At 41.5% G+C, this 15,803-nt stretch overlaps 1 protein-coding gene across 1 annotated transcript in view; it reads right to left on the bottom strand.

The window, feature by feature from the left end:
• The window catches only part of LOC117523113 (protein bicaudal C homolog 1-B-like), a 205,541-nt gene that overhangs the window by 126,192 nt on the left and 63,546 nt on the right, over positions 1-15,803 (bottom strand). Inside the window, exon 2 of the mRNA XM_034184536.1 lies at positions 4,899-4,945. Coding sequence (XP_034040427.1) covers positions 4,899-4,945 — 47 coding nt within the window. The remainder of the gene's footprint in view (positions 1-4,898; positions 4,946-15,803) is intronic.

Here is a 15,803-nt window from a genome sequence, read left to right as displayed (position 1 = left end):
AGTGCGATTGTTTTTTTTTTTTTATTTGTGGGGGTATACAGTGTCAGACAAAAACTGCAATAAAACATTTTCAAATAAAATGAGGTTACATAGGATTTCATATTGGCAATGAAAGCAGTTAGACCTGTAGCTACAGTATGCATCGTGACTAAGAGCAGTATGTGATACCCTTTTCAACTGAGAAGGATAACACTTCCAACAACACTGCACTTTGGCCAATAATTGGACCAAACCACTTGGAATACATTCACATCACCAAATAAAATGACATGAATCATATTTATTTGTTTTTGTTGCTAGATTCAATATTATTATTATTATTCCTGAGTAACTCATGTTTAGTAGGGGCCTTACTCTGACACCAGTTTTTTTAGAGAATTATTGAACCTGGATAGGATCTCTTATAGTCTCTGCAGAGGCACAGGACTGCAAAGCACCAGTATATACAACCCCTGGCAAAAATTATGGAATCACCGGCCTCGGAGGATGTTCATTCAGTTGTTTAATTTTGTAGAAAAAAAGCAGATCACAGACATGACACAAAACTAAAGTCATTTCAAATGGCAACTTTCTGGCTTTAAGAAACACTATAAGAAATCAAGAAAAAAAGATTGTGGCAGTCAGTAACGGTTACTTTTTTTAGACCAAGCAGAGGAAAAAAATATGGAATCACTCAATTCTGAGGAAAAAATTATGGAATCACCCTGTAAATTTTCATCCCCAAAACTAACACCTGCATCATATCAGATCTGCTCGTTAGTCTGCATCTAAAAAGGAGTGAACACACCTTGGAGAGCTGTTGCACCAAGTGGACTGACATGAATCATGGCTCCAACACGAGAGATGTCAATTGAAACAAAGGAGAGGATTATCAAACTGTTAAAAGAGAGTAAATCATCACGCAATGTTGCAAAAGATGTTGGTTGTTCACAGTCAGCTGTGTCTAAACTCTGGACCAAATACAAACAACATGGGAAGGTTGTTAAAGGCAAACATACTGGTAGACCAAGGAAGACATCAAAGCGTCAAGACAGAAAACTTAAAGCAATATGTCTCAAAAATCGAAAAATGTACAACAAAACAAATGAGGAACGAATGGGAGGAAACTGGAGTCAACGTCTGTGACCGAACTGTAAGAAACCGCCTAAAGGAAATGGGATTTACATACAGAAAAGCTAAACGAAAGGCATCATTAACACCTAAACAGAAAAAAAACAAGGTTACAATGGGCTAAGGAAAAGCAATTGTGGACTGTGGATGACTGGATGAAAGTCATATTCAGTGATGAATTTTGAATCTGCATTGGGCAAGGTGATGATGCTGGAACTTTTGTTTGGTGCCTTTCCAATGAGACTTATAAAGATGACTGCCTGAAGAGAACATGTAAATTTCCACAGTCATTGATGATATGGGGCTGCATGTCAGGTAAAGGCACTGGGGAGATGGCTGTCATTACATCATCAATAAATGCACAAGTTTATGTTGATATTTTGGACAATTGAAAGGATGTTTGGGGATGATGAAATCATTTTTCAAGATGATAATGCATCTTGCCATAGAGCAAAAACTGCAAAAACATTCCTTGCAAAAAGACACATAGGATCAATGTCATGGCATAGGGTCAATGTCAATGAGCAGATCTGATTTGATGCAGGTTTTAATTTGCGGGATGAAAATTTACAGGGTCATTCCATAATTTTTTCCTCAGAATTGAGTGATTCCATATTTTTTTCCTCTGCTTGGTCTAAAAAAGTAACCGTTACTGACTGCCACAATCTTTTTTCTTGATTTCTTATACTGTTTCTTAAAGCCAGAAAGTTGCCATTTGAAATGACTTTAGTTTTGTGTCATGTCTGTGATCTGCTTTTTTTCTACAAAATTAAACAACTGAATGAACATCCTCTGAGGCCGGTGATTCCATAATTTTTGCCAGGGGTTGTAGTTCTAGGTACACACACCAGCTGCACATCTGTCCTGAAACAATTCAGTCAGGGCTGCCACAGCTGTTCAGGACCAGTTTAATTCAAATATTGTGTGTAGAAAAGATGTGAGACTCTTCTCAACCTTTTCCATCATTTGCCGTCTATGCTTTATATATTTTTTTATTTATTTACTTATTTGCTTTTCTCATGTGCAGCCTCTGACTCCAAAGTGCATCCATTTCTTCAATACGACAAAGACATGGTCAAACCAAGAAACAATAAGAACTAAGTAAAGACATACAGGAATGATGGCACAGATGTATTAAAGATGCAATTACACCAAGTAGGGACTTTATTGACATAGTACAAGTGTGGTGAAGACAGGCTCTCCGAGCAGCTATCTGTGGACTGCTTTGTGAATGAAATTTGGTGGTCACTGTCCATGGCACTGAAATGCTGGAGGGGAAAAACAACAAAAACAAAAAAACAGTAAAAAAAAAAAAAACCTCCTCCCTACCTCTTCATACAATCGAGGTTTACTTCAAAGGATCCAACAGCACACCTGTGCAAAGCATATTTGAATGTATGTTTCAACAGAGGTTGGCACGTTTGGCAAGAAAGTTGTTTTCCTGACTGTAGTTGCACCATGTGTCATCCTTAGTTATCATGTTATGGGTTAACATGTTACATGTCATAGAATCCAATGGACGTCGACATTGTTTGACCCTTATGCTGCGTTTACATATAGGCAAGACGCGTAACGAATGTCATATTTGCATCATTCTTGGCACATTCCTGACATTCTTAATGTGACAACGCATCTGAATAGGTTTCTTAATAATGCGTGTTGGTACATGATATTCATGATTTTCGTGGAGCATGTTTTGGCTGTCAAAAAATCTTCCACAAATGAAACGCACCACCCTTATTTCGCCTCGTGTCGTGGAGGTCGCAACTTAGCGTGTTGATCCATCTTGATTAGTGGTGATCCTTAAGCGTGACAGCGTTCTTCTCTGATGTGCGCACAATTAAGCCGTGCTGCACCGCATTCAATTTCATTGCTGCAGTATGCTGAAGAAGGACAGTGACGCCAAGTCGGCTAAAAGTTTCATTCCAATGCTCATTAGCACGCTCCTGCAGGTGTTCCATCTGCTGCATGTGCCTGATGTTTGGGAAAACGAGTGAGATGAGAGCAGCGCAAAGCCACACATCTGGCTCAGTGTCCTCCCCCAAACTGGAGTGATCTGAATTGTTCAGATCTGATGGTTGGATGAATATGGGGGTGTGTGTGGAGACAATTCGCCTCATTCACAACGTGACAGAACTTAACGATGTGCCGTTACATGCAATAGCGCGCAACAGCGGGGAATATTATTCTTGACCATGTGTAATGGTTCCTGATAATTCTCCAGCAACACGTGCCATTAATCGTAATGCGTGGTAACAGGCTGCAGCAGTTCCTGAGGACACCTGACGCCTCTGCTCCGAATCATCACATCAGCGACCAAGAATGTATACTACGTGGCATTCGTAACTTGCCGTCGTTATGTGTAAACGCAGCTTTACTTTGGAGACCAACACAGTCAAAACTATTCCATTTATTAAATCGTATTAGCTCTCAACCAATAATTTGCACCACTTTTTACCAAAATTGGAGTAACTTTAACTTTTGACCCCTGTACAAACTGAAATCAACCTGTGCCAGAATTCTTGCTGTTTTTACCCCATAACATTCAGTCGTAGATAGTCCAAACTATACCTTTTTGGACTGATTATGATCAGACAAATAATGTGGTATAGTTTTCAATATGATTGGAGCATTTTTAATTTTTGACCCTTGTGTAATTCCTCAACTGACCCCTACCTGGCTGTCTATTGAAAATTCAACTGGCCAGTCAGTTTTTTCTAAAAAGTAATGACTAAGGAGTATTTGTGCTGAATTTGGTGCTTGCTTCACCATTTGAATGATTGTTTCGGTTATCTGCTGCACTAAAATTAGTAGGAACGTGTTAGGTGTTATGAGAACAAGGTAGGGACATAATCAGAACAAAGTACTGACTTCAAAGTATATATTTTTTCCACTTTGTGCACATCCCCACTGCATTCAAAGGCTTCAGGATCCAGTGTGGTCATCATGGCAGGTGACGGTCCAGTGGTTGGGGAGGTGATAGTGTAGTAGTTAAGCATTGGGCTTGAAACCAGAGGATCTTTGGTTCAAATCCCAGCCTGACCTGAAAATCACTAAGGGCCCTTGGGCAAGGTCCTTAATCCCCTAGGTCAGGGGTGGCCAAGTTCAGTCCACGAGAGCCACATTCCTGACACTCTTAGTTGTCTCCCTGCTCCAAGACACCTGAATCCAATGAAAGACTCGTTAGCAGACTTTTAATGAGCCTTTCATTGGATTCAGGTGTGTTGGAGCAGGGAAACAACTAAGAGTGTCAGGAATGTGGCTCTCGAGGACCGAACTTGGCCACCCCTGCCCTAGCAGCACCCAGTGTGTAGTGAGTACCTTGTATGGCAACACCCTCACATCGGGGTGAATGTGAGGCATTATTTGTAAAGCGCTTTGAGCGTATGATGCAGATGGAAAAGCGCTATATAAATGCAGTCCATTTATCATGCTCCTCATCTTAGTGTGATGGGGACACAATGAACCTTCAGATTATGACACTGACAAAGGAAAGTCAATGCTGGCCTGATAAACTGTGTGTTTAACCTCTTTTGAACTCAAATGTACTCACGATTTTTACTAGTGTACAAGTCAGAAAGGCCAAAAGTGTTGTGTCAGCTGTGTTATAGGAACAGGACCCTGGAGTGATTTCACGTCAGTATCATTCCACCATTTTTGCTTGTTTGTAATGGGGGTGACTAACGGAGCACCTGACATCTACTCCCTTGCAATTACCAAATGAAAAGCTCTTTTCCGTGAGCTCAAACATAACTTAAAGATGAAGCATTTGCAGACCAGGCACTCACCTTCTGAAAGAAATCCTCCCCTCCGTTGACCCGCCCGTCAGTGGCAGCTAGAACAAGAAAGAAAAGCAAAAATTAACAAATAAAATAAAATAAAATTCAGAAGATGGAGTAAGCCTATGGAGGAAGAGTCTGGAAGTACAGGATATCAAAAACACTAGAATTAAATAAAACCAATTGCTCAAACTCAAAATCACCTGATTTTTTTTTTTGTGTGTGTGTGAAGTAATTTTCGTCAGGTGACAGAATGCCTAAAGGAAAACAAAATTAAAAAACCCTCAACTGATACAATATGCTGGACAGAGAGAGAATGTATGTCAGTAACTGCAGGTCCTTCAAAGACTGCAATCTCTGTTCATGCAAAATACACATCTGCTGTCCAAGGAGAATTCTCAGTTCTTTTTTTTTTTTTGGGAAATGAGTACAGGGAAGGTAATGATGCATTTCAGCTAGTGTTTATGATGGATCTGTTGCCATCTCAGCAAATCTGGGTCAAAAACAGCAGCAGAGTCAATGTGGGTTATACAGTTCAGTTATAAATACCGGTCATGCTGCAAAAATAAGAATGATGCTATGATTTTGTGGATCCACTATGTTTTTGCTGCATAAACTCATATTTCAGAATAAATGGCACAGCTTTAGTAACAGCATTTACCATTTAATTTCACACAACATAGCCTGATCCAAAGTGTGTGTATTTTTGGCAAAAGTAGCCACACTACTAAAGAATGTCCATATTAGCTGCTGCTCTGCAAATCATGAAAACCACATGACTGACAGGGGAAAAGTTTTTTCTGTGTGCACAGAACAAAACAAAACAAAATTTTAGTTTCCAGAAATAAAGGTGACACCAATTAATATGGAGGGATTATTGGTCAAGTGGCCTGACAGCATAGATGTGACCCAGTGTAGCCTGAAGAGATTTGAAGCCTCCCATAAAAGGTGGGATAGACCCTAGACAGGCCGCCAGTCATATAGACAAAAACACATTCATACTCTCACCACAATTTCAAGTCACCAGTTTACCTATCCTGCATTTCTTTGGAAGTGGGAGGAGACCAGAGCACCCAGACAGAACTCAAGCAAACACGGGGAGAATATGCAAAACTCACACAAAGGACAAGGTAGAATTCACACCCAGTATGTTCTCGCGAGGGTAAAACTGTTAATGGTAATGGTTGGTAAGGTTAGACCTTAAGCCCCTTTCACACCGGGCCTGCTTTGAGTTGCTTCCTATGGCGTCATGATGATGCAGGAATGTCTGCGTCAGGTGCGCGCAGCAGGGGGGCAGAGAAGAAGTGAGAACGCAGCCTGCAGGTTCTCTGCACAGAGAAATCAGAGTGCACAGTCTGGCTGCAGGCAGACTGTGCATTCTGATTCCTCTTCTAGTTTATATTTGTTGTTGTGCTGAGCTGCAGGTCTGCGCTCTGAGTTCTGTTATAGTTTATCTTTCTTCTTTTGTCCGCGAGGTACATGCACGCGCAAAGGAACTGTCCGTGAGTAAATGTGGAGTAAATGTCTGGAGTTCTACTTGATGTTGACATGTCCTGTCTCTGGCAATCAGTGCGTGAGCAGGACCTTTATGGACTTTAAACACATTTGTGAGAGAATTTAGAGTGAGGAGCTGCAGCAGCTGCTGCTGCAATCAGCAGCATTTTTTTTCTGTGCTCTTTAAGCGTGTAGTTTTGACTGCATTGTGTACACGGTATAAAAACAATCCTGCGTGATTTATACTTTGGGAACAATGGAACACAGCAGGAATCATAAACTGGCATCGGGTAACGTTGTTTTGTGAGGGTGTGGCTTCCAGTCACGTTGAGTACCGTCGCGTTGCTCTGACTTAAGCTGAAACCACTTAATTTCTGCGTTAAGCACAGGATGCAAAAAAAAAATTTAAATATGTTTAATTTTTGGCGTCCGATTGGCTTCGTCCTTTGCATCCCTAGCGCTGTAGTGGCGTTGAGCTACATCATCAGCACTGGGTTGCTTCCACGTGGCGTCATCATGACGCAACTTGAAGTGAACCTGGGGTGAAAGGCGCTTTACTTGTGTGAAGTGCCTTGAGGCAACTTTGTTGTGATTTGGCACTACAGAAATTAAAATAAATTAAATTGAAAAAAAAGGTTTGGCGTTAAGCCCATCAAGTTATTATTGCTACCTTCTCACCAAAATCCTGATCTTTTTGAAAAAGAATAGAAGTCATAAACTTAAGTCCTTATCATACGTAGCAAGAATGTGCAGGAACCAGGCCGACACGGCAAATATGGTCATAATCAAGACGCAGTCGGGAGGAAAACAGGCATGGTCAGCCATGTCAGAATGCAGCCAGATTTCTTCGTGCACACATATAGGATGCAGCCTAAACATATTTTAGACAACAGTCAGATGACACAGACTGCTGTCAGATGCCACCAACATTGGAGCTGTCACTCACTCATTCACTTACGCAATCAAATCTTCACTCATCCTCACATTCCCAGGGCTAACTCACCTCTCATCAGGAAGAGGGTGCACTGGCAGGAGTGTGTGTGTCTCAAATGACGGAGTGCATGTGTGTATGTGCGTACAACAAGTGATCCAAACAGCGTGCGAGTGTGTGGCCAGATGAAATGGTCCCTCAGCTGGACGTGTGTTCATAATGGCTGAATGAGCCACTATGCGCGCGTGCGCAGAATAGGTGATCAAACCAGCATGCGAGTGTGTGGCCGAAATGTTCGCTCAGCTGCGTGCATGTGTGTTCATAATGGCTGTACCATTATGAACACACGCGCCCCACGTGTGCCACTCTGCGTGCACACGTGACCTGTCCATCCAGATGGCACACAAAAAGGCTGACAACTGTCAGTGATTGCCTGCTATTGTACAGTCCGGCGAAAAATCCCTTTAGGTGTTTGATCAGTATATACTTGCATTGCTTTATTTTATTCATCCAGTGGGACTCCATAACTGCTGGTGAACTGTGCTGGCAGTGCTCCAGCTTCCCACATATGCGCAAGATTGTTCCAACGCACCCAGTGAACTTTTTCTTTTCTCTTTGTTTTAACTCTTTTTGTGGCCATTTTACTTGATACGAATCTTAACACAACTGTAGTTGGATTATTGGTGCAGGACGGCACTTCACATGGGATTTATTTATGCTGAGGTGGATTATGCATTTGTGAGCTGATCGACGTTGCCAGCACATAGCGCAGCCGAGTGAAAGGGACTGCACCAGCTGTCTGTGCTGCGCTGTAGAATGAGGGGTACTGGAGTTGAGTTTCATGTTTATTCATGTTGTCATGGGCTGGGGAGACATTCCCACATCATACCTGCTGCAGACTTAGGAGGTGAACATGCAGTAATACGTGTATTACAGCGGTGACATTCCATTCTGTTGCGTTGCGCTGCACCGAGCCTCTGACGCACGCAGAGTGCCATATACATGTTATTACATATCAACATTTCCTTTGCTTTCCCTTGCCGGGGTCCAGTGGAGGTGGACAAATGTGGCACAACATGCTGGCAGGCTTTGCCGTAACCTATCCATCACAGAGCTCAATCAACCATGATCAGATCGTTTCAGATGCTGTTATGACACTGTCAGAATAGGTAGATTAAGTTTAGTTGACACACAAACTGCACATAGACTGCCGTCAGATGTGCGTCCCATCTCGATGGCGCCAAGAGTGCTTTGAACATGTGCAACACACTCGGGACAGCAACATAAATCAAATCAATTTTATTTATATAGCGCCAAATCACAATAAACAGTTGCCCCAAGGCGCTTTATATTGTAAGGCAAGGCCATACAATAATTACGGAAAAACCCCAACGGTCAAAACGACCCCCTGTGAGCAAGCACTTGGCAACAGTGGGAAGGAAAAACTCCCTTTTAACAGGAAAAAACCTCCAGCAGAACCAGGCTCAGGGAGGGGCAGTCTTCTGCTGGGACTGGTTGGGGCTGAGGGAGAGAACCAGGAAAAAGACATGCTGTGGAGGGGAGCAGAGATCAATCACTAATGATTAAATGCAGAGTGGTGCATACAGAGCAAAAAGAGAAAGAAACACTCAGTGCATCATGGGAACCCCCCAGCAGTCTAAGTCTATAGCAGAATAACTAAGGGATGGTTCAGGGTCACCTGATCCAGCCCTAACTATAAGCTTTAGCAAAAAGGAAAGTTTTAAGCCTAATCTTAAACGTAGAGAGGGTGTCTGTCTCCCTGATCTGAATTGGAAGCTGGTTCCACAGGAGAGGAGCCTGAAAGCTGAAGGCTCTGCCTCCCATTCTACTCTTACAAACCCTAGGAACTACAAGTAAGCCTGCAGTCTGAGAGCGAAGCGCTCTATTGGGGTGATATGGTACTATGAGGTCCCTAAGATAAGATAGGACCTGATTATTCAAAACCTTATAAGTAAGAAGAAGAATTTTAAATTCTATTCTAGAATTAACAGGAAGCCAATGAAGAGAGGCCAATATGGGTGAGATATGCTCTCTCCTTCTAGTCCCTGCTAGCACTCTAGCTGCAGCATTTTGAATTAACTGAAGGCTTTTCAGGGAACTTTTAGGACAACCTGATAATAATGAATTACAATAGTCCAGCCTAGAGGAAATAAATGCATGAATTAGTTTTTCAGCATCACTCTGAGACAAGACCTTTCTAATTTTAGAGATATTGCGCAAATGCAAAAAAGCAGTCCTACATATTTGATTAATATGTGCATTGAATGACATATCCTGATCAAAAATGACTCCAAGATTTCTCACAGTATTACTAGAGGTCATGGTAATGCCATCCAGAGTAAGGATCTGGTTAGACACCATGTTTCTAAGATTTGTGGGGCCAAGTACAATAACTTCAGTTTTATCTGAGTTTAAAAGCAGGAAATTAGAGGTCATGTGTGTCTTTATGTCTGTAAGACAATCCTGCAGTTTAGCTAATTGGTGTGTGTCCTCTGGGACCAAATATGTAGACTACTCAGACTGCCGTCCGTAGGTCTTCAGAACGCACCTCAGTATTTCCCGATTGAGGCTGGATTGAGGCTTTATTTCAGGACCACAGGCAAAAGTTCTTTTTTTCTGAAACCTGTATTACTTCTGCAAAAAACACACACACACACACACACACACACACCACACACACACACACACACACACACACACACACACACACACACACACACACACACACACACACACACACACACACACACACACACACACACACACTTGCTGTAGAAGTTACCCTCCATGAGTTTTGTAAATGCTTCTCCTTCTAAAAGGAGTCTGACATCTACAATGGGAGAGAACTAGACTTTTGACTGGTAGTGTGTTTAATTAACGGATCCTACTGTATTATACTGGCTTTGTAAGAATATATTCTTACAAAGCCACATTAGCACACGATGTGTAGATGTCCATTTAGTAAAATAATTCTGGTCTGATGTCTTCATTGGGAGAGAATTGGACTGATTGGATTTAATTAATGTATGAATCTATATGATATTGAATTTGTAAGTCCACCTCCTAAGCTGCTTTATGGATTTCAATAAAACTTCACACAACAGTAGCACTCCTATGATAAGCTGTGCACACAAGAGGAGACTTGTTTTCCCAAGTCAGTATCATACAGTACGATGCAACCTATTAAACACAAAGTCTGCTATGCTCAGTTCTCTCGTGGGATGATAAGGCTGTGAAGAAAAGAAAATCCCTTTGAAAACCAACTCTACCACAAAAGTCATGTATTAACATAGAATACAGATTTGATTTCAGGTGTCTATAAGACAACTGCTTTAGTTCTAAGACTTTTTCCCCCCGAGCCTGAGAATTCTTCTCTCAATGGCAAACTAGATGGCTACAATACTTAACAGAGTACAAGCATGAAGACAATATTCTGCTCAGTAATGCTGATTCCTTTGGTCATATACACTGAATTTGAATTCTCACTGGTGTGAAAACCTACTTGTTATATGTGAAGTCTCTATCACGTTGAGAAAACATTAACTGAAGTGGAAAAGAAAAATGTATTTAGTCTTTGGAATGTTGTTATGCAAAGTAACAGATGCAAAGCTGCTCCATCTGTGATACTTGGCAAGTGAGTATAAGAGGGCTTATAATTACACAATAAAGACCACAGACTGTACAGACATGCTGTGTGGAGAAAACTACTTTTAAAATGATGTCAAATTCAGTTATGACCATTTGAAACATTTAAGTAAGGATCTTGCATGCTGAAATTTAAATTTAAGAATCATCCAGGTCTCTATGTCTCTCTCACTCTCACTCACATCAAAAAACATCAGATTTTAAGATAAAGGTCAAAACTCTGATGCCATAACAATGAGGTCAAATAAGACTTACAGTAATTGGATGAGTCAGGAAAAAAATGCCTGAATAATGGACTCTCAGGATGTAGGAAGGTAAATAATTAGTTCTGCATGAATATGTTAAAAAAAAATGCAATATACTTAGTTGTTGACTACAACAGCAGAGCAGTATTTCTGGTATGAGAGTGCTGGGAGCTGAAACAAATCTGATACGGAACATGAGTGAAAACATGAGCCATGTACTGAGAGAGCACAACATCCTGCTGGCACGTGTACAGCATGTAAATCCGCCGTGGAAGAACCCAGAGCACAGACAGGACAAAGGGTACAGCAGGGTGTCCCTCAAACTCTGGAATATGTTACAGAGACCTGTACTTCTATTTTACAGACCACTTGTTCCAATTCTTAACTGTGGTGATAGATCATAGAAAAAACTTTAGATGTATAAAAAAGAAAAATTTGCTATGATGGAATTTGATATAACTGGGAATACCTCTCAGAGGATATAATTTATGAAATGATCTTTCAATAACCTAATTTCAAAAATATGACTTGTAGGATTTATAAGGACTTGCAAGTTTTAGATGTTTCCGGTCCCCATAAGAAAAAAAAAGAAAAAAGAAAACACACAACAACAACAAAGGTGCCTATGACACGAGTCAACCAACCTTCTGACCTCATTTAGTTCAGATTTACTGGTGCATTTATTAAATGGAATGTGCTCCATCAGGAGGCAGATGATCAAACCACTTCTATACACCACTATCCCTCTCTCTATTTCTCTCACACACACACACACACACACACACACACACACACACACACACACACACACACACACACACACACACACACACACACACACACACACACACACACACACACACACACACACACACACACACACAAATATCAGGACATTTGACTACACCTTGGGAGCAACCTGAGGATTAAGGACCTTGCTCAAGTGAACCTTAATGAGAGTGAAGACAAGTGTGATGCATTTACCCACCCACATTTTAATGTCTGGTCAGGGCACTGAACTGATAACCCTCCTGTCATAGTCTCACTTCTCTAACCTTTGTATAAGAGACCACCATAATAAGAGACCACCAAAATTCAAAGATACTACTTTATATACAGTGGTGATCCAGGGTTTTTGAGAGAGGAGTTTCTTTAAAATAAAAGATATGAAATTAAAGCATTACGCTTACATGCCACACAACTCCAAAGCAAGCTGTGTCAGGCCTTAACTGTGTTGAAAGAAGAATTTCTGTGAAAACACACAGAACTGTGGGACACTGGAGATATTTAAAGGCCATATCTCATACCAGTCAACACTATCTTAACAAATTACACACTAGATTAAAAATGATTTCTATTAACTCTTTAACTTGTGCGGGCCCTGATACAGTGTACAAAAGTAAAATAAGCCAGAGTGCGTCTGAAAAATGCATGCCAGATTCACAGCTTTTTTGATCCATAATCACTAGATAACGTGTCAGTCTGCCTGTGTACAGGTACACTCCATTTGATGCTTACACCAGTACACACAGTGAATCCGGGTTGTCTACAAATGTAATGTGGCTTTAATTTAGCTTTCAAACCAATTTCTTGTATTTTGCGATCAAAATATGTCCATCGCCACATCTTTGTTACCCTCTGTGTATTCAGAAAAAAACACCCATTATATGCGTCTCAATAAGATTTATCAATAATAATAATAATAATAATAATAATAATAATAATAATTGCACACCCTGAAAGCCATGTTGCTAATTTTACTCTTCTAGTGTTCGCACACAAAGCCATGTAGAATTATTGTTCAGCTGTGTGGCACCATCACTTGTCCACAGTAAGTGATATTCCTCCACTAGACTCACCGCCTCTCAGTAGCTTAGTCCACAGTACACACACCAATAATACAAACAGCTGGAGGCTGGTCCACATCACAGCTGTCCTGTTAACAGCCATCAAATCATCATTTGCCGTCACATTCTCTACGACTCTGATCACTGCTGCAACTTCCTCAGTGAGACTCACAGGTGTCCTACACGCAGCAGCTTAGGTTAGCACAGTGTGATGTGGCAGCACAAACCACCAAAACAGCTGACTCCACACTTTTGGCAGAGGCAACACACTTTGTTAGGGTTCTCATTGATTGATTAATTGATTAGATCTGCGGGTCACAGAGCTTTCTCTTATTGTGCCCCTGTTCTGTGGAATGATCTCCCTGCGTCAGTAAAACAGTCAGATTCTGTAGAGACTTTCAAGTCTAAACTTAAGACACACTTATTTTCCCTTTCGTATGGCTAGCATAGTATGTTACTATGCCTCAGGCAGAATGGACAAAATTCTCTCTCTCTCATATATATATATATATATATATATATATATATATATATACACTCAACAAAAATATAAACGCAACACTTTTGGTTTTGCTCCCATTTTGTATGAGATGAACTCAAAGATCTAAAACTTTTTCCACATACACAATATCACCATTTCCCTCAAATATTGTTCACAAACCAGTCTAAATCTGTGATAGTGAGCACTTCTTTGCTGAGATAATCCATCCCACCTCACAGGTGTGCCATATCAAGATGCTGATTAGACACCATGATTAGTGCACAGGTGTGCCTTAGACTGCCCACAATAAAAGGCCACTCTGAAACGTGCAGTTTTGTTTTATTGGGGGGGGGATAACAGTCAGTATCTGGTGTGACCACCATCTGCCTCATGCAGTGCAACACATCTCCTTCGCATAGAGTTGATCAGGTTGTCAATTGTGGCCTGTGGAATGTTGGTCCACTCCTCTTCAATGGCTGTGCGAAGTTGCTGGATATTGGCAGGAACTGGTACACGCTTTCGTATACGCAGGTCTAGAGCATCCCAAACATGCTCAATGGATGACATGTCCGGTGAGTATGCTGGCCATGCAAGAACTGGGACATTTTAAGCTTCCAAGAATTGTGTACAGATCCTTGCAACATGGGGCCGTGCATTATCCTGCTGCAACATGAGGTGATGTTCTTGGATGTATGGCACAACAATGGGCCTCAGGATCTCGTCACGGTATCTCTGTACATTCAAAATGCCATCAATAAAATGCACCTGTGTTCTTCGTCCATAACAGACGCCTGCCCATACCATAACCCCACCGCCACCATGGGCCACTCGATCCACAACATTGACATCAGAAAACCGCTCACCCACACGATGCCACACACGCTGTCTGCCATCTGCCCTGGACAGTGTGAACCGGGATTCATCCGTGAAGAGAACACCTCTCCAACGTGCCAAACGCCAGCGAATGTGAGCATTTGCCCACTCAAGTCGGTTACGATGACGAACTGGAGTCAGGTCGAGACCCAGATGAGGACGACGAGCATGCAGATGAGCTTCCGTGAGACGGTTTCTGACAGTTTGTGCAGAAATTCTTTGGTTATGCAAACCGATTGTTTCAGCAGCTGTCCGAGTGGCTGGTCTCAGACGATCTTGGAGGTGAACATGCTGGATGTGGAGGTCCTGGACTGGTGTGATTACACGTGGTCTGCGGTTGTGAGGCTGGTTGTACTGCCAAATTCTCTGAAACGCCTTTGGAGACGGTTTATGGTAGAGAACATTCAATACACGAGCAACAGCTCTGGTTGACATTCCTGCTGGCAGCATGCCAATTGCACACTCCCTCAAATCTTGCGACATCTGTGGCATTGTGCTGTGTGATAAAACTGCACCTTTCAGAGTGGCCTTTTATTGTGGGCAGTCTAAGGCACACCTGTGCACTAATCATGGTGTCTAATCAGCATCTTGATATGGCACACCTGTGAGGTGGGATGGATTATCTCAGCAAAGGAGAAGTGCTCACTATCACAGATTTAGACTGGTTTGTGAACAATATTTGAGGGAAATAGTGATATTGTGTATGTGGAAAAAGTTTTAGATCTTTGAGCTCATCTCATACAAAATGGGAGCAAAACCAAAAGTGTTGCGTTTATATTTTTGTTGAGTATATATATATATATATATATATATATATATATATATATATATATATATATATATATATATACACAGGAGATCTGTCAATAAAGTAACGTTCCTTTATTTTTTCAAAAAATATATAGATTTCATTCATATGTTTTTACGTCAGACATGCTTGAACCCTCGTGCGCATGCTTGAGTTTTTCCACGCCTGTCGGTTATGTCATTCGCTTGTGAGCACGCCTTGGGAAGGAGTGGTCCCGCCCCCTCGTCGGATTTTCATTGTCTGGAAATGGCGGAATGAAAAGGACTTTTTTCCCATCAGAAGTTTTTCAGAAGCTGTTAGAAACTGGCACCTGGAAACCATTCGAAAAATTTATCTGGCTTTTGGTGAAAGTTTTACGGGCTTCACAGAGAATAAGGAGTTACTACAGCTTTAAGGACCCCTTTAAGGACGCTCGGCACACCGCGCTCCGAGCTGCGACGATGGGGTAGAAAACGCCAGATCATTTCTAAGCTGATGGTTCTGTGGATACGAGACCGTCGTGTGCTCTTTCTCTGGTTATCACAAGAGCTGGACATCAGCCATTTTCCGGCAGATTTCACTTTTAACAA

Source organism: Thalassophryne amazonica, chromosome 13 (assembly GCF_902500255.1).
Source record: "Thalassophryne amazonica chromosome 13, fThaAma1.1, whole genome shotgun sequence".
NCBI classification, from domain to species: Eukaryota; Metazoa; Chordata; class Actinopteri; order Batrachoidiformes; family Batrachoididae; genus Thalassophryne; species Thalassophryne amazonica.
This window is presented reverse-complemented; position numbering and strand designations above follow the sequence as displayed.